The 19,578-nt window shown below is 31.3% G+C and overlaps 2 protein-coding genes across 25 annotated transcripts in view; one reads left to right on the top strand and one right to left on the bottom strand.

Annotated features, from left to right (window-relative positions):
- Nucleotides 1-2,603: 2,603 nt before the first annotated feature.
- Nucleotides 2,604-13,278, bottom strand: LOC148622679 (protein MAK16 homolog A-like). Its single transcript, XM_088572733.1, has 10 exons — nt 13,181-13,278; nt 10,487-10,533; nt 9,070-9,179; nt 7,681-7,813; nt 6,308-6,391; nt 5,383-5,437; nt 4,449-4,523; nt 3,995-4,117; nt 3,203-3,268; nt 2,604-2,832 (listed from the first exon to the last, which is right to left on the bottom strand). The coding sequence occupies exons 1-10, from the start codon at nt 13,193-13,195 to the stop codon at nt 2,671-2,673; spliced, it is 870 nt and encodes a 289-aa protein (XP_088428859.1). The 5' UTR covers nt 13,196-13,278; the 3' UTR covers nt 2,604-2,670.
- A 15-nt stretch (nt 13,279-13,293) lies between these two features.
- The window catches only part of LOC148622678 (uncharacterized), a 58,918-nt gene continuing 52,633 nt past the window's right edge, over nt 13,294-19,578 (top strand). For all 24 annotated transcript variants that reach the window (XR_015920681.1, XM_088572724.1, XM_088572710.1 and 21 more), the window contains exon 1: nt 13,294-13,452. Coding sequence is in view for 23 of the 24 variants with exons in the window: in XM_088572724.1 (XP_088428850.1) it covers nt 13,375-13,452 (78 nt within the window). In the remaining variant the exon portion in view is untranslated. The remainder of the gene's footprint in view (nt 13,453-19,578) is intronic.

The following is a 19,578-nucleotide window of genomic DNA, read 5'->3' as shown; positions in this document are numbered from 1 at the left end:
TTTGAAAATAATATACAATGTACATGTATAAACGCATAAAATAGGCGGTGCACAATGGCATCATATGATAAAGAATTAGAATTTTTTCAGCAGTTTTAGAGAGTTGGAGATTAGAACTGGGGACTGACTGCAAGATGACTATATACCTCCTGCTTTTCAAGCTGGGATATAAAAATTGAGCAAAAATTTACTTTCAGGTCAAAGTTATGCTGATAAGCATTACACCATCAAAAGGAAATTCATCCACCTGCACAATATCTAAGGTCATTGTCAAAAGCCAAGAATAAAGATGGCCTGGATAAACTTTTGTAGAAACTAGAGGCTCAAGAGAGCCTGAATCGCTCACCTGGTTCACCATTTGCTTATTTGAAAAAATTGAGGAATGAGACAGTCATTTCAAGCACAATACACTGAAGAACCAATATGCTTACTTTCATTAAATAATCTAATATGGCTTTAGAAAAAAAAGCTGTACAAGTGGAAACATATTTTTTAAAGAATTGTTTCAGGAGTGATAATTTCTACATCTGTAGACAAATTATTTTGAAAATTTCGGCATTGGTTGGTCTCATGATTCTGAACAATAATAACCCAGCAAAAATTTTGCTACAGGCAAATGTTTTTGAGTTATGCAAAAACTGCCTTCTGACCCCTATGTTCTATTTTTAGTAACAGCCGCCAAATTTTTTCACAGATCAAAAATCTCAATGGTCATTTTGTGCATGATATCATATATGCCAACTTTCATTGAATTCTATAAAATGGTTTTTGAGAAGAGATTATCAAAGTTTTAAATTCGAAAAATGCCAAAAAAGCTGTTCAAGGGGCCATAACTCCTCCATCAGTTGACAAACTGTATTGAAAATTTCAGCAAAGATTGGTCTCTTGGTGCTGAGCAATATTACCCTCCGCCAGAATTTTGCTAAAGACAACGGTTTTTGATAATTTGCCAAAAAAATGCCTTCAGACCCCTATTTTCTGTTTTAGTAATGGCGACCATGTTTTTTCATGGATCATAAATACAAATGGTCATTTTGAACACAATACTCTAAGAAACAATCATAGCAAGTTTACATCCTGTCAGTCTAGTCGTTTCAGAGAAGATCTTCGAAAATTTGTCCACAACGATGACATACGCCAGGTGGTGGAATAAGCTTACTTGGCCTTTCAGCAGGTGAGCTAAAAACAAGACAAGAAGAAAATGCACACCAAAACAATAGGTCTTCCTTCTTCAATAGAATACAACACATGACACAGCTTGATAAGACATAGGTCAAACCCTCAACAGTCCAAACTAGGATCATGATTTAATGTTTGACACAGTATATCAGAATGAAAATGGTAGAAGAACTTTCAATTTGCAAATAGTACAAAAAATTAATACAAAGTTGAAAAAAATGTTTATTTCTTTTGTAGTATGGTACCTTGTGGTAAAATTTCAGAGATAATCACACTAAGGTTATAATCTTGCTTCATTCCCTTTAAAATGAAACTTCTCCAAACTGGCCACCATTGGGACAAGAAAAAATGGCCGGTTTATAGAGGTGGCCGGTTTTGTGAAAAATGGCAATGCATTCTAAGAGCAGTTTCCATTAATGTGTTCTATAACCCTACACCTTGTCAGTTTGTTGGTCGAGACATGTATAATGCCAATTCAAAACTTTTGGCCTTTTATTACATTTCAAAGCTTGCATCATTTGTAAATGATTTGATTTTACAAACGGTACTGCCGACCAAATAATGTGCACAGTTTTGAAAGAATGTGTATTAAAGATCAAAGGGCTATTGATGGTAATTAATTATTTGTATTGTTTCCGTTAATTACCTTTCAACAAAGTCTAATAATTTCACCCCCTATGTTGTTTTGGCTTGGGTACAGGTCACATTAATTGACAGTTAAAATATCCTAAAGATCGAACTATCAAATGACCCCGGTTGCCTGACGTGTGTACACACCAATTAACTGCCAACCAGTGACAAAATGTAATGTCTGGATTAAATTTGTTATTAAAACTACTGTCCCCTTCAATTATCATCTGTCCACTGATGAAATGCAAACTGGTCAGTGAATGAATTATTATTTACGTAATACTACATAATCATTAACAGTTTTGCGGACACATTTATTACAGGTGAACAATAAGCGGGCGGCCGGAATTGAGAAGTTGTTTTTATTTGAAATATATAACTAAAAGTGTGAAAAACCGGCCGATGTACAGTTTTAGGTGGTGGCCAGACGATAGAAGACAAAACACACAGGTTTTAAGGTATATTGGCCGGGACTTTTGAAAATGGCCGGTTTGAAGAGAAGACCGCTTTTCTGAGGGTCCGGTTTGGAGAAGTTTTACTGTATTACTTAATGGTTAAAGTCAAATCTCTCAAAATCAATGCTAGATTTTCTTCTGTGGTTTGCACATTATGGCAAAATTTCATAGAAATCTATACACTTTTACACAATATTCTGTCCAAAAACCAATTGTTTAAGGCCGCCAGACAATAATGACAATACCAATGACAACAGGCAATACCATTATATATCAGCAAATTTGTTGGCTTTTTATAAAAAAAACCACTGAATCCTATGCCAATGAAATATGATCTAATTCAGAGTTCATCATAAGAAGTTTATTTACAAATCAAGAGAACAGATCATTTATAGATTGACATAGATCATGATTTAGTTTTCAGTTTTGATGTAGATGGTTGATCTATTTCATGTTCATATTCTATTTCCACTTTAGGTCTCTTTCGTTTGCCCTTTACTTTCCTGGATTCCTCTTCAGAACTACCTTCATCACTACTGTCTGAGTCTCCTCCAATTGCTAGTCGGTCCTGTGAATCAAATGTTTCAATTTAAGCATCTGTTTTTAAAGTATAATTTAATGATTCAATCTGAATCAGGAGGCTGTCATATTGACAGCAAATCAGATTTTCCTGCGTGTCCAACAACGGTAACTCAAAATTAGAGTGATAATAACAATAAAGATATTCTTTATGCTTCAGGAAACAACTTATCAGATTTAGAAAAGATTCTGTTAAAGGCTGCTTAAGTCAAAGTACTGACAAATTTTAAAGACTGTCCAATGGCCTCTCCCAAACCATACATCTGACATCAAATTAACAACTAACTATTTTCTCATGAAAATCAGTTTAAAAACAATAAAAATAAACCAACTTTTCATCCAACTATAAATGACATTACCTCAATATCTGAAAGATCACTTTCTTCTATTTCATCTTCAGCTACATATTCTATTTCATCATCAGTCTGAAATAAACAACAAAGCCAATTTATAGGACAACTCTTCTCTCAAGCCAACTTTTTTAGTTTCTGAACTTTACAAAGAACTGTATCTACAGAACTAAGGCAAGGAAGTTTAACCACATAGGAGACAAGCTTTTATATCAGTACAGTAAAACTAGGGGAAAAAAAAATCTACTTTCAATCTAGACATGCAACTGGTCGCCATATATTACCCACTGCCGAAAAAAGTAGAAATGCAGAAGTCCCATAACTCCTGTAAAATTTGTCGAATCAAAATGGCTGTGTAATATGATCAACTACATATGGTGACTAACAATCCAATGAAATTGGAACAAAATCTATTGCGCAGTATCTGAACAGCTGCATCTACAGTGTGTTAAGTTAGTGTAACATGTACAAATTCAACAGTCCCATAACTCCTGTGAAATTTGTCAAAGAAACTACAAATGGTGATAACAATTCTACAAAATTTTAACAAAATCCATCAAAAGTTTTCCAAGAAGTTACATCCTCAAGTTTGATTGGACAGACTGAAGTATTCTATAAACCCTTTGGTATGCGGGGTACATAGATTTTTTGTGATGAGGAATGGATATTAGCTAAAAGAAACTTCTCTGTGCAAAGGAATTTACTATGAACAACTAGAAGGAAATTATTTATCACAATTTAATACAATAATGTACAAAACTTATGAAACTAATGTAACTACTTTGTTAGTATAATACATACCTCTAAAAGTTCCTCTTCACCCTCTTGATCTTTCTCTGTCTCAGATTCTGACTCACTCTCTACTTCCTCCTCTCCTATAACTTTGTCAAAAGCATGAGATGGGAAATTGTAGATATCACCATACTGAAATTATATTTTTGTCTATAAATATAATCATACTAAATCAGTTAAGCCCTTGGTTTTGAAACAATATCAATAGTTTAAAATAATAAAATTTCAATGGATATTTTTAAATGGTAGACAGTTAATACCTATAAAAAATTAAGATTTGGCAAATCAAACTAGACATTTTATGAAGGCAAACAGTTTTGTATTTATCCTTAAATATAACCAAATTGAAAACATGAAAATAAATGAAACCTCAGATATTGAATATTTTGAAAATTTTGATTTGGTTGATCCCAGTAATCTTCCCTCAGAGGAATTATTTGTTCTCATTACAACTGTAACTTACAGTTCCCTGTTTCAACCTCTCTAATAATTCTTTTTCTATGGCATTGTCTAGCTGAGCTGCCACCAATGCTTTCTCCTACAAGTATGATAAAAAAAGACCAATTAACATCTAAATCTATTTAATAAATTCTATACATCTAGGCATATTAACATTGTGATGGAATTCATGATCAGGAGATGTTTTAGTTACTTTAAGTACATTAACTGTGAAGAATGATACATAAATACATTTATTTTAACAATCACATAAAAAATCAACAGAATCAGACCAGGGAAGTCTTGCAACATTTTGATGGAACTAAGTCAGAGAGTGAAATCAATTCAGTGAATTCAAAATGTGAAATATACAGGTTAGGCAATAAAAAATGTACTTTTTTTAGGCTTCAATTCATCCAGAAAGAAACCTCTCTGTAAACGATTTATTTTTGTTTTTTTATCATTGTCATTTTTTAAAATCATTGTCAGAATGTAGATTTTTAAATATCCAGCCTGAAGCATACCCCACATATACCCATGTGGCTAATGGAAAGATACAAATAACTGTTTAGAAGAAATTATTACTGACATTGATTATGAAAGTCTTATTGGGAAATAGCACTTATAATAGACCAATTTTGCATTACTTGAGGTCTTCACCTTCAACAGACAACACTCTACAATTATTTCTCTGAAATGGTAAGTAGACCACATGTAGTAACATTGTAGCAGTGTAAAAAAATAAATTTATCATCAATGTTACTGATCAGAAGAAGGGAAAAAAACCCTTCCCTCATCCATTTGCAAAAAAAATCAAGGGCTTGAGAACCTAGGCGATTTTAGGCCTTAAGTTCCTATTATCAGTATAAAATATAGTGGAAGAAATTCCCAGTTATAAAACTAGATTAACTTATAAAATGGTTAAAAGAAGTTTCAATACTAAATCGCTCCATACAAACCTCTCTTCTTTTTTCTCTTCTCTCCACCTTTCTACTCAAAGGTACAAGCTTTTTCCTGAAATATAAACAGTGGCATCAATAAATTGACATTACATTTATGTGTTTCATAATATATTGCATCTTTTTTTTTTCTAAAATTCAAAAAGTATCAGATGAGAGTGAATTTTTAGCATCAATTCTTAATTGTGCATTTTGTGTTTTTTATTTAAATAGATTCTCCAGTTTGTAAAATAAAAACAACTAAAGTTTGTTTCGTGTTCAAAAATGTCCCCTGAACTGTAGTAAATGTAAGAAAAAATCTATTACCAGGTAAGAAATAAAATTGAGCTTGGATAAGTAAAAATGAACACTTATTAATGATGAGACAAGAAGTACTATAGCAAGGTTACAGGTATTATTCCATACTGTTAAGACAAAGTCCCCCCCCCTCAAAAAAAAAATGCATGCTATGTCTGATTCTTCAGCAGTGTATTTATAGACAATAATAATTTCAATGGGGCTTAACTGCCATCCATTCTGGGGGTTAATAATTTCGTGGTATAGATACAGACTTTACATGGTATCCTTGCATCTACTTAATATAATGGAATTCAGTTGTGTAGTTCCAGGTAGTTTGCTGAAAAGCTGCTTCAATAGTATTGAAGTACGAAAATCCAACAATATGTCCTTGTGATATGTACAACTACAAATAAAGTCCTTGTTACCTGCCAAGTTTCATGGAGTTAGATTGAGTAGATCCAGGGGAGTTATGCTAACAAGGTGCTTCCATAGTATATATTTTGGAGAATTTCTAAGTTTAAACTCTCACAATTTTGGGGGATCAAAATTTCCTGGTAATATGGCATATTTTCTACCCACATTTACTTTGAACTTATCTAGTATAAAACAACAAATCAGTAAAATTTAAATATCATGTAATACTCACTGTCTTTTTAATGTAAGCTTTCGGATTTTAATTAAATACTGTGTGATCTTGGTAAATCTTTGTTTACATTTATGCTTTACAAATCTGAAAAAAAAACCAACATATCAAACTACTACTGATCTGATTGACACTATTACCGATGTTTCACCAAACCAACTTCTAGATTTGAGTGACACCATTACCGATGTTTCACCAAACCAACTTTTAGATTTGAGTGACACCATTACCGATGTTTCACCAAACCAACTTTTAGACTTGAGTGTCACCATTACCAATGTTTCACCAAACCAACTTTCAGATTTGAGTGACACCATTACCGATGCTTCAACAAACCGACTTTTAGATTTGAGTGACACCATTACAAATGTTTCACCAAATCAACTTTTAGATTTGAATGACACCATTACAAATGTTTCATCAAACCAACTCTTAGATTTGAGTGACACCATTATCAATGTTTCCCCAAACCAACTCTTATCAACCAAGTCCAAAATAATCAATTTGTTTAGCATTTAGGATTTTGAAAAAAAAGGTCTCAATGAATTTAAAAATATTCAGTAATGGACTCTTTTTTAAATTGCTGTACTATTAAAGATTAATTGAGCTATCATAGAGGAAATGGCCTTTAAAGCTTATTCACTATTTTCTGCTACAATGGCAATATTATCTTTGTCATAGTAGCAATATGTAGATAAAACATTTGTCTCACAAATATCTATCTGAATAAAATTTTATAACGTTTCGTTAGATGACTCTTAAAGGTCATTGATAAAGGCCCATTTTCATGGTAATTGTGACTATTTCAAAAGTCTGACATATTACATCAAATAGTGGCATTTTTGTATTGTTTAGTCTTACCACCTCTGTGAAAAAAGGTCAGAAAAATTCATGCTGTAGAAAAAATGAAGAATAGGAGTAAAAACAATATGTTTGCTCCAAAAACACTTAGTGTGTTGATATAACAATATATCATAATAAGCATCAATTTTGAAGTTGAGATGAAATTTTATGAGTGTATGTCCTAACTTGTTGAAAAATATCCGAAAATATACATTGTTATCAGGGCCTAATCTAGAGGGAGAAAGGAACAAAAACTTCTCCATGTTTGTGCTGACTTCTCCCATTTGTATTTGACAGGGAGTTTTTGTGGTAGATTATATAGAAAGAAATGTCAATATTGTTATTTTTCAAACAGAATTTACTCAAACTTCTCCTTGTCATCAATGTCTAGATTAGACCCTGGTAATACACTGACTTTATGGAACCAATTATTGACATACTTAAAATAATTTTAGAGTCTATTAACAAAAGAAATCAACCACGCATATTTTGATATTCATAAATTATGTTTCAATAGTCTTTAGAGAGCTTACTTTGGCCAGTACATAAGATGATGATTAATCTGTTCTAAAGCTTTTTCATAATTTCTGGACAGTTTTACTTTCTCCCATAATCTTCTAGGAAAGGCAGCCCTTTCTATCGTTTTCATATACAAGTAGCACACACCTAAAATAGTAAAGATAAATTAAGTATAAAAACCCAAACATACCATGACATTAACTAATTAAGGCACATGAAGTCAATTCAGATTACAACTGGTTGAAGTAATATGAAAAGACAAAATATAGTTTACTATGAACATATTTTTGTATTGTTTTATTTATTATATTGTAAAAAAGTGTATGTGAGAAAGTTTTATGTCATCCATTTTTTATTTCATGAAAATAAAGTACTATTTAAATTTGAGTCCGCCATCTAGTAATCCAAAATATATGTAATGACCACTTACTATAAACTTGTTTGTCCAAATGTCAACACAGATACATTACATAAGTCATCATTCTGGTTTTAGTTTATGTTTTTTATAATTTATATGCTCAAACAATGAATAAGGATAGGACAAATTATTCTGGAAGGTTTCAATATTCCTTAGACTGACTTAAAAAGGACTTAATATAACACCCATAAATTTTATTATGAACTAGAAAAAACTGTGAGCAATGCTAAAAAAATGATGTTCCTACTCCCTCATTCAATAACTTGCATCTTTTGACCTCCAAACTGATTTGGATAAAAAATAAGAAGTGCACAATGGGTTAAGACTTCTTGTAAAATGAAGTACAGAATATAGTTCGTTAAAACAGGAATTCACAATATTTTGTAAGCTCATTTTATAGCATAATTAATCTATTTGACACAATGATAATATACTGAATAACATCAAAGTATGAAAAAGAGAAGAAATCATAAGGCCAAACAAAAATATATGTCTGTTTTTATTTTATCTGCAAAACATTGTAAAAAAATAAAAATTGATAATTTCCAGTTAAAAAGGGAAGTATACTTCATTAAAGTCATTCTGATATTTGAGTTAACCAGAGGGTTACACTTTTGTCAAAGGGTATTGGCAGTCCAGTTGTTAACAAAAAAAGTCATCATGGCCTAGGCCATGTCAATTAGTGGTATAGCCCTGCTATTAAATAAGTGTTGTCATATGGACAGCAAGACTTTTATTAAAGCATTTCCTAATAGACTTAAAATGAAGATGGATGTATACAAAAAGGGCACATGGAGAGGAGAACCATAAAATTTTACACCAAGACTAATGATTTGGTTGAAGTAAAGGTGAAACCTGTGTTAAAAAAAGATATGAAAATGCCCATCTACTGACACTGTTTTAACTGTAAATAGATCTATATTTTTTATGGTCAAAGTAAGAAAAATAAAGTCAATAAAACACAATTAATCTATAGGAGAATGACCTTTTTCTTCTCTGACCGTAGCATACTGACTATTGGCAAGTGGACAAGATGACCTATTGCATAAACCTGTTAAGCTATATTCATTTCTACAAAATTTCTGTGTTTTAGCTCTGAAATAAAAAAAAAAATTGAATTCAAATATCATTATTAGAAGCCATTTAAGGTTCTTCCTCTGTCAAGACCCATGACATGCATATACACATGTCAGAATGCCAAAAATATATTTATTATTTCAATACATTATAAACTGAAATGTTTTTATACTTTGCATACTTCATAATGCATTTCTTTACTTTCTCAAAAAATGTGTGAAAATGTGATTTTTCATGCAAATTCATTGTTTCGGTATTAATTTTAGAATTAAAAAAATACACATACTAGGGAAACAGGTGTTTCATTCCAAATTATTTGTATACTTTTCCTTGTTCCTGTGACATCTGGTGGAGGTCCTCCCAATCTTCATTTTAAGGGAGAATACATATAAAGTGAAAAGAAATTAGTTTTTGAGCAGGGAAAGCATGACCTTGACCCAGAAAAATATGGAACAATAAAAAAAAATTGTTTTCTTAAAACTGTATTATTATCAAGTATGCATTGCCTTGACTGTCCATTTTTAAAAAAAAAGTCCCCAATTGCAAAAAAAGAATGTACCTAAAAACCATTTAATTTGGGTAAAATAAGATATAAATTGAGAAGTACAGTATGTTCTGTATTCAAGGGTTTCAGAAGGTCGTCAATATTCATTAATTAAAAATAAAGAAAATATTTACAATTTTATTTGTATACTTGTGCATCCTAGATCTTGACTTGGGAAGAACCTTACTTCTGTGTAATAGGCACAGATAATGCATGTTTCATTCAATTTATTCTTTTAAAAATACAATGAGTTTGAGGCAAACCTTTAAAAATTGTTGGTTTGCTGTTTATGGACATACTTATTAAAATCCTACCAACTCATTTTTTTTTAATTCTATTTTTAGCACAATGGCTTAACATTTTGGCATTTTTGAGAGAAAAAAAAATCACCTACCTATCTAGTCACATAGAAAATTGTAAGTCAATAAACTGCAAACAAACATTTTTTAAGGATGGTCTTATCGATATACAAATATCCTGAAAATGAAGATATTTAATGGAGTTCATGTCACAACAGCAATAAATGCAAGTATATAAGGATTTAAAAGTTACCCAAGAGGGAGTTTATTTTCACTACTTATTTTTTTTTTGGTAAATGTAAATAGTTCATTAAGATAAATTAATCAAAGTTCGGTCTACAAACATTAGTTTCAAGATTTTTTTTCGATAAAAACACAGACATTTAGTAACAGCAATAACTTAAGTTAATTAATATGGTTTTCAAAATAGAATGTAAATTATATCATGAACATTAAAAAAAAGAGGTTATTATCATACTTACTTCACTTTGAAGGAACAAAATGATCCATTTATAACACTCCAAATAACCTAGAAATAAAAGAAAGCACTATAATGTTTTCCTGAAAGGGAATGTCCCTTGTACAAAGAAAAAACCCATAATGTTCCAATGGGACAGGGCTTGATACACTTTAGATGCTCAACCCTTAAAAACCTGCTTTAGATTTGAAAGCAGACTTTGGTTTTAAAAGTAGACAAAAATGTGACCATCCCTTAACAGTTAAATGTAAGGTAAGTATGAGCACTATATCTATGGTAAGCTTTAAACCCTCTCTAGTTATTTGTGTTTTCTGTGTTAAAATAGAAATTAAAGGAAAAAATCAATGACACCCAGTTTATGCTAAGTACATTTTTATTTCTCAATGATTTTGTTGTTATATCTAAATCTATTAAACAAATTTGCAATATCACACATGGAAGATGTGATATAAACTAGTGATATTAAAAAATTGTCTTGTCATTGTGATTTGTCTAGGCTTGTTTGTTATGATGCTGAAATTAAATAACTTGAGTTGACTTGAGATATTCAACTTTCACTCATTATGAAAAGTATAAATAGCTTAGTTGACACAGTGGTCTAGTGTTGAATTTAGTGTAGGAGGTGTTGCCAAAGATGTAAAAGCAGGGAAGGGGTTTAACTTCTGCTAAGTAAATTATCAAATTTGCAGCCTTTCATTGCTTCTAGACCAACAAGTTATTAGAAGAACCAAAGGCTATTATGAAGTGATATTTGGGAGATGGATGGACCGATGCAATCCCAGTCACAAAGCAGGATATTGGAGGGTATTGAAGGAATGTCTAGTCTTGTGATTTTTCTAGTAGGTTTGCCTTTGCCTATCCATCTTCCAATTATCATCTTCATAGAAGCCTGTGAGCAAACACACCAGTACACATAATTATCACACAGACCAATACCTACTTCATAAAATCTTTGCTAATTATATAACTCATTTTGAAAATTTCGGCATAGGTCCGTCTTCTGATGGTGAACAATATTACCCTCCTTCAGAATTTTACTATATTCAATGGTTTTTGAGTTATTTGCAAAAAACTGTTTTTTGCCCCCTTTGTTCTATTTTTTGCATGCTGTAAAAAACTAGATTGAACCCAAAATTTCGTTTGAAGTGCCTGTACCAATCAGGACCACTGTGGTACCAGCTGCTCCAGTGGTGTAATATCTATTTGCCACATTTATTTTGGACTTGACTTGATTATAAATCAGATTAGTGTTTGGTAATTTTGTTGTTACCCTTATTAAGTAGGAGTGGCCAAGTTTTTAGAAGTTTCAAAAACTTTATACGATCAGTTTGTGCAGGATACCTTAAGGAACAATTTTGCCAACTTTCATTAATTTTTGCATATGGTTTCAGAGAAGATGATTATCAAATTGTAAGCGTGAAAACTACAAAAAAATCTGTTTCAAGGGCCATAAGTCCTACATCCTACAAATAGGTAATGAAATACTGGTACATCAGGCCATGAATCATTTTGAAAATTTCGGCATAGGTCTGTCTCCTACTGGTGAACAATATTGCCTATTGTCTGAATTTTGCCAAATTCATTGTTTTTTCAGTTATTTGCAAAAAACTGTGTTTTGACCCCTATGTTCTATTTTTAGTAAGAGTGGCCATGTTTTTTAAATGATCAGTTTGTACAGGATTACTTAAGGAACAACCATGGCAAGTTTTATTCCAATTGGTCAAGCAGTTTCAGAGCAGAAGATGTCTGAAAAAGTAATCAAGGGAACCAAGGTTATAGTGGTAATCAAAAGAATGTAATCCAGGGACAAAGATCAGACATGAAAAACAGACATACACAACAAAGAACATAAAGTTACTAAAATGATACATACAAAGTAACAAAAGCAAATGAAAAACTTGAACTCCACTAAAACCTGGGAGCATGGACCAGGTGCACCTGTAGGGTAAGCATCCTCTGCTTTTCTAGAAACACCTGCCGAGTTGCTCATAAAAAGTAAAAAAAGATAACAACAACAGATGCAAAGTGATGACAATAGCTTGCACAGCCTTTAGGCCAGGTGAACTAAAAAATGAGAAAATTGTCAAAACAAAGACATAAGCAAAGACCACTCACTTTTGTAGTCAAGTCCAGGAATAAATGTACAGAAAACAAGTGTGAAACCACTCCAACAGAGCGAACACGGAATAGGGTGAAACCCACTCTGGTGTCACTGTGTGAAACAATATTGGGAAGAACATACCCAGAATCTTAACTGATAGGTAATCAATGAGCATGTTTAGCATATACATCTGTATTGTGGGGGCTTTGAGTACAGCAACAGAATTTTCCTCTTGTTAGTGTGCATGTCCACTCACCACAATTTGGCACAAACCAAAAGAATCTTATAAACTCTTTTTTTTATATTCACCGAAAATTAAAAAAAGAAAAATGTGTCATGCCGAATTCTTCAAGATTATAATCACTTGATAAGATTCATAATTACTGATTGATGTTTGTAACTGGTCTGTGGTGTTGTGATACGGTTTTTTAGAGTTTGCATTTGACATGTTTAATATGTGTGGACTGTGTGTTTTTCTTCTTATAGTTATATTATAAACATGTAACTGTAAGTTACGTTCAATTTGAAAAATAAATACTACGCAGAAAATTCGCTAATGTCTGTTCTATTGAGATTCAACCTTTGAAAATCACTTACATCGTCGTGTTGCATTTTAAAAGAAAATTATCATTTTCTGCTTCTACCACGTGAAAATTGTCAACAGGAAATAGAATTTTGAAGACAGGAACGATAACTCCTTCTGAAAAAAAAAATGAATATGCATGAGATATTTAGACAAGGAAGTTGAAATGAAAAGAGAAGTAATCTGTAAAGATTAACACACACAAAATATGTCATCCCGAATTCTTCCAGATTATAATCAGTTGATGAGGTTCACAATTAATGATGTTTGTAACTGGCTTGGGGAGGTATGACAACATTCTTTTTTTTCACTTTTCTTAATTTTTAAAGTTTTTTTTCTTTTTTAACTAAAAAGTACACTTTTCTGTGAAGTATAGACCATGACACATACGGTACAACATGTAACCAGCAAATTTATTTTCAATATTGCATGCCGTTGATACTGTCTTAAAATGAAGACAATCATGAACTACCCCTTCCAACGGGCACTAATTGTGCTCCTCTCCTAGCCGATTAATTTTTATATTCATATGAAACTGAATTTCTTCAGAATCTCGTAAAAACAATAAAAATTTTAAAGATGCTAAATCCTTTAACTTTACATACAGATATTTTGACAATGTATTGTCCATCAACAACCCTTTTTTATACATGCATGGTTACCACCAATATATCCGCCAAAGCTCCAGATGAAGGAGACTACAGAAACAGCTTGTTCTGCATCTTTTTATGACCTATATCTTGAAATTGACAACAGTGGTCATCTCAGCACTAAGATTTATGATAAAAGAGACAACTTTAAATTTAATATCATAAATTTTCTGTACCTCAGTGATCGAAATTAAGGTGAAATACTTGCTAAATGTAAATTGAAATTCAATTTTTATGGTAGAAATTTCGATTTGCTAAAATTTGCTAGTGGCATTCAATATGTCATATAGGTAAAGTCCAGAAATTACCAAAAAAAATTAAATAAAAGTGTAAATTTTCAGTACTTGATAAATTTCACTAGTGGAAAAATTTCTTAAATTCAATCCCTGTACCTGCACTGTTGATTCGCAATAATGCTAGAACAAGTACTAACTACTCAGATTTCCTTGAACACCATAAATATCTGTGTAACAGACTCCTGAATTAGGGGTATGAGGAAATACTCAGTTTCTTCTAAAACAATGAGTAATAATTGTTTTTTGTAAATTGTTCTTTGTGCTGATGTGACCATTGATTTACTGATTATGACAATAGCCTGCAAATGCTTTCTAATCACCATTGGTATCTTCACGCTGCAATAGAAGAGGGAGATTTAATGTGCGGTAAAACCTTGATTTAACCACCATTTCTTTTGAAATGTCTGTACGAAGTCAGGATCATGGTGGTACCAGCTGCTCTGGTGGTGTAATATCTATTTTGCCAGATTTATTTTAGACTTGACTTGATTATGAATTGGATTAGTGTTCAGTAATCTTGTTGTTACTCTTATTTAATATATAACAACTTAAAAAGTAATATAATAGAATATAAAATGTAAAAAAGAAGAATGAGAAAAAATATGTTTAAAATAATTATTTGATCTCTTATATAATCATGTTCATGAACATGAGATTGAACAACTCTTTCAAACTTGAATGTTTTTCCCTACAATTCAGATTTCCTCAAAGTTCTTTTGTTACCATGCACTTATCATTGATTTAATGAAATAAAAACTTAAATATTCAATAGTATGGTTCATGGTCCACAAAGGGTCCATGATCTATACATATTTGGACTAAAATAAGTCCAAGACTGAAGTAGTCTTCTAAGTCACTTTTGCCTTACAGTTTCATCTATTTTATGACAATGTTAATTATATTTTGTAGATATAGGAAAAGTGGTTTTGCTTTAAATTGTTGAACCCTATGGATTATGAATATGCTTTATATGTATGACTGAAATGTGTGATTGCAAAGAATTGTTCTTGCAATGAGGGCTGCAATTTTATACTTACTGCATAATATTTTTTTTGTTAGCATACTAGGTTCTTGAATCTTGATGGGTTTTCCACCTTTCAGAAATTTCAGCAGTCTTGAAGAAACAAAATGATATCCTGTTTACAGACTGTATGATCTTGCTATGACTATACTGTAATAGAGTTCATGCATGCAAATTTTTGTAGTTTGATCAAACCATTAAAAACCCAATGAAATACTGATTTTGCATTAAAAAAATAACATAATTGCCAAATCCAGGAATATAAAATATTTAGGGTTGTCAAAATGAACTGAAATTACTAACTGGTTAACTGTTTGAATTTTCGATTGATTTAACAGTTAATCAGTAGAATTTGTTAACAAGGCAGTTAAAAGGAAATTTCCCATATTGTTTTCTATTTGGTTTGATGTATAAAATACACATATTAGTGGATTAAACTTTATACTAGTATATATGTATGAAAATGCTCACCCCTCATCAATGCGTAGTGGTAAATAATCCAATAGAATCATAACAACTATCACATATGGAATGAGTTCCAGTTGTGATGGTGAAAGTTTTTGACAAGTTTACAAATTAATTCATTGACAACTATTTTGCTTTTTTCGGGGCCTGCAAAAATTCTGATGTGTGTTTCAACTTTAGATGGTTTAGCACATTGCTTTTTACACCTGAGTATGCTAGTTCAAAGTCAAAGTTTGCATTTTACATGTTCTCTTAAAATAAGACTAAGCTATAGACAGCAGCATTTTCACTTCTTCCAGTTACTGTTATGGTCATTAAAGAGTGCAAGACAATGTTTACTACAATTCAGACAACCAAGCAGTAGATGCTTTGGGAACTATGAAAAGTCTTTTAATGTTGTGATTAGCCTCTGTTTAAATAGCCTTCACATGTCTGAATTAGATAACAGCATTTGGATATTTATGATCTGTTGAAAATTACAATAGAATAAAATAAAAAAAAATATTACATGTTCGTTTCACATAGTAGTGCTTTTGATATTCAATATTTTGTACATTTTACCTGCAACAGTTAACCGGTTGCCAGTAGCCGTTTCCATCCCTAAAAATTTTACAAATCAATCAATAAATACAAATTTCCTACTATAAATCAATCCACAAATTTTGAAATCCATGAACTAATTAATGAATATAAATCCTACAAATATCAAATCATACTAATCAATCTAGGAAAATAAAAGCCAATGATATTAAACCTCACAAACAAATATTAGATCCTTTTAATCAGTCCATGAATTTGAAATCTGACTTGAATCCATCCACCAATATAAAATCCTACAATTCAGTCCAAGAATGTAAAATACAAATAAAATCAATCCACAAATATAAAATCCTGTGAATCAATTAATGAATATAAAATCCCACTAAGGCCCAGACAAAAAATCTTTTGAATGAATCTATGATTTTAGAATTCCACAATCAATGCTGATGTTAATAATTTAAAGCAGATCACACACATTTTCTCCAAACTAATTAATCTTCCTGAGACTCTCATTCTAATAAATTGATGTCACAGAAAAGAAAAAATTACTTCATAACATGTAAACAAGTTATTGGTGTCTTCTGGCTATTCCAACATTTTAAAAATTCATATTCTGGCTATTCCAATATGGGAAGAACAATAGATGATTTTACAATGTAAGGTGTTGTAATCATAATTAATTCCTTATTAGGTCACTTGACATCTGTCGTCATCAGTTGTGGTCTGTCAACATTAACAATTGCTCAGAACTCTTCTCCTCTGACACTACTTGACTGATTGGAACCAAACTTGGTATAAATGTTTCTTGGGGTATCCTGCATAGAACTGTTTTAGGGATTTTTGATCTGTCAAAAAACTTGGCTGCTGTTACTAAAAAATAGAACATAGGGGTCAGACAGTAATTTTTTGCATAAAACCGTTAGGTTTAGCCAAATTCTTTTAATTGCTGAGGCGATCTTTATTATAAAACCTATAAAAGTCTCCAGGAATAAAAGTGGTCAGACAACACCTTGTAAGAGTTATTGCCCCTGAAAGGAGGAAAATGATGGTTTTTTTTTTTTACAGTTTTCAGCCAATATCTATTGAAGATGTAAAACAATAAATGATAATAAGTTTATATTGTCTTTAATATTTGTTAATTATTTTAGTTGATTGAAAAAAAATGAATAGTCTTATACTGTAATATCAGAATATACTAACTATGCTAAGCTTGCAAGCTAAGACTGACAGAAAATTATCATTGAACTAGTAACATCAGTGTATTAGGTGAAAGGCACAGAAACATGGACTCCAGACATCTTCTCATTTGCCTGGCAGCAGTATAACCACTATTTCCATCAATAGAAGATTTCGACAACTCTGAGACCAACATTCCAACAATACAATTCACTTATTGTGTCACCATTCTCTGGTAAAATTCTAATGTGTGAATAGCCAGAATAAACCAAATTATTTACTAAAAAATAATATATGAAGGATATAATTACCAAACTGATAAAATATAGGCAGTAGTCAAAAGAAATAATCTAAAAGGAAAGTCCGTAAATGGTCCTGACTTGGTAAAAATAGTGTTGTACAACCCATTTGAATAATAATAATAATAATAATAATAATAATTTCGTTACAAGTTATAACTGTGAGTTTTTCAAAAATGCCTTAAGATTGTATCAAGAGACTGTCCATTTAGAAACAGACAGTTCCTATGTTAGATGGCACATGGTAAATTTTATCCCATGGAACTTGTTGTATAAATGTTATGTTTATATATATGTCCAAAATTACAAATACTTGTTTTTTAAATTGACAATGGATGGCTAAGAAAAGGATTTTACAGTTCCCTAAGAAAGCAACCAATTTTTTGCACAAAATGTAAGAGTTATCTCCCTTTTGAACAAATTTCAGTGCTTTCTATCCAATTTATGTCTCTCCCACCGTTGCAGTTAATTAAAAACCGACATTGAACTTAAAATTGTAAGATTTGTGGGAGTTTTTTGGTAAAAAATACTAGATTTTCTGTACAAAAAATACTATAATTTAATTGAATTTTTTCATAAAAAAAATTGCGTTTTTATACCTAGAAATCTCCCACATAAGACAATATCACTGTGGAAAATCTGTTATATGGACTGTTCCAAAGGAGAACAGGTATGATTTTGGAGATGTATAAATGATTGCTTGAAGAGGTCAGTTTTAGATTTTGGTACAGTTAGGTTTCCTTAAGCATTACTTGTTAGACTACAATGTATGTCAATTATTTGAAGATAGATACATCAACTTTTCTGTGAGATATATTGATGTTTCTTAATTCTAGAATAAATTGTCAAACATCCAATTTGTATATATAGTGAAGAAAAGGGTAAAGGGGGGAGGGGGTAAAGAATTTGTTTCTATGATAGCATTGATAATTTTATAGCCCTCATCAATTGTTTTAACATATATTGTTAAGAGTATGTTGCTGCAATCACCCCAAATATTACAGTTGTAATTATCAATTAGAGGTAACTTTTTCCTAACATCAATGTCTTAGCACTTTTTAAGTCTAAATATTTATACCTTATCACATTCATTAAAATGTCTTTTGGAGTACCAGTCAATATAAAATTAAAAGATGGCAATGCAGAGAGGATGCATGGCATACCAGGGAACCAACAATGCTTTTTTGGTTTACACATGCTATATTTATAGGTAATGATGATTCTTTTTGTATTCAGATCTGTATTTTTGAAAGAATCCTACATTCTTCTCCCACTAAATTAAATATAGTCAAACAAAATCACACAATCATACACATTCTATATGACTTTAATCTCAAAAGGACAACAAAATATAATACATTAACACACTGTAACAGAATCACAAATTAAGACTGGTTACCTGGTCTGTAACCGTTTCTCAATTAGAATAGTGAATTTGGTGGGTTTTTGACATGCATAAATTCCCTCCTTTCTGATTTTTATAAAGACTGCTACTTGAAAAACTGGAAAAACAAGAAGTGAAAATATATAATGAAGTTAATGCTACGTTAGTAGTATGCAACTGTAAGTAATGTATTACAAAATGCTGGTACAGATCTTATACACGAGTACACTTCAGTAGTAAACAACTTCCTTACACATGTAATGATGTTTAACTGGCAGTTTCAGTTACATGTTACTGAAAGGTACTTTATAAAATATGTAATCAGTAGAACTTAGCAATTGATGACACCTGCTCTGTGTGACATAAATTGTAGTACTTGGAAAAAATTTTCCTGTTTAAGTCTATATCTCAACAGTAGATTATGGATAGAAATGGCTTAAAATTATTGTACGTTGTAACATCTAGTAATCTTACAATGTACATGTATAAGGTATTTTCACTAATTCTTTGATAAGTATTATTTGTAAAAAACAGGAAGAAAGTGATAATCAGTCTTCATTTGGTAGTACATGTATTTTACA

Source organism: Perna viridis, chromosome 3 (genome assembly GCF_037379345.1).
Source record: "Perna viridis isolate PV_CMFRI_1.1 ecotype Kerala chromosome 3, ASM3737934v1, whole genome shotgun sequence".
Taxonomy (NCBI): domain Eukaryota; kingdom Metazoa; phylum Mollusca; class Bivalvia; order Mytilida; family Mytilidae; genus Perna; species Perna viridis.
This window is presented reverse-complemented; position numbering and strand designations above follow the sequence as displayed.

Coding starts and splice junctions, on each gene's coding strand:
- LOC148622679 (XM_088572733.1), bottom strand. Junction 6,392..7,680: donor CATCTTATGTACTGGCCAAA/GTAAGCTCTCTA, acceptor TTTTTTTTTCAG/ATTTGTAAAGCATAAATGTA. Junction 3,269..3,994: donor GTGAAGAGGAACTTTTAGAG/GTATGTATTATA, acceptor TGTTTATTTCAG/ACTGATGATGAAATAGAATA.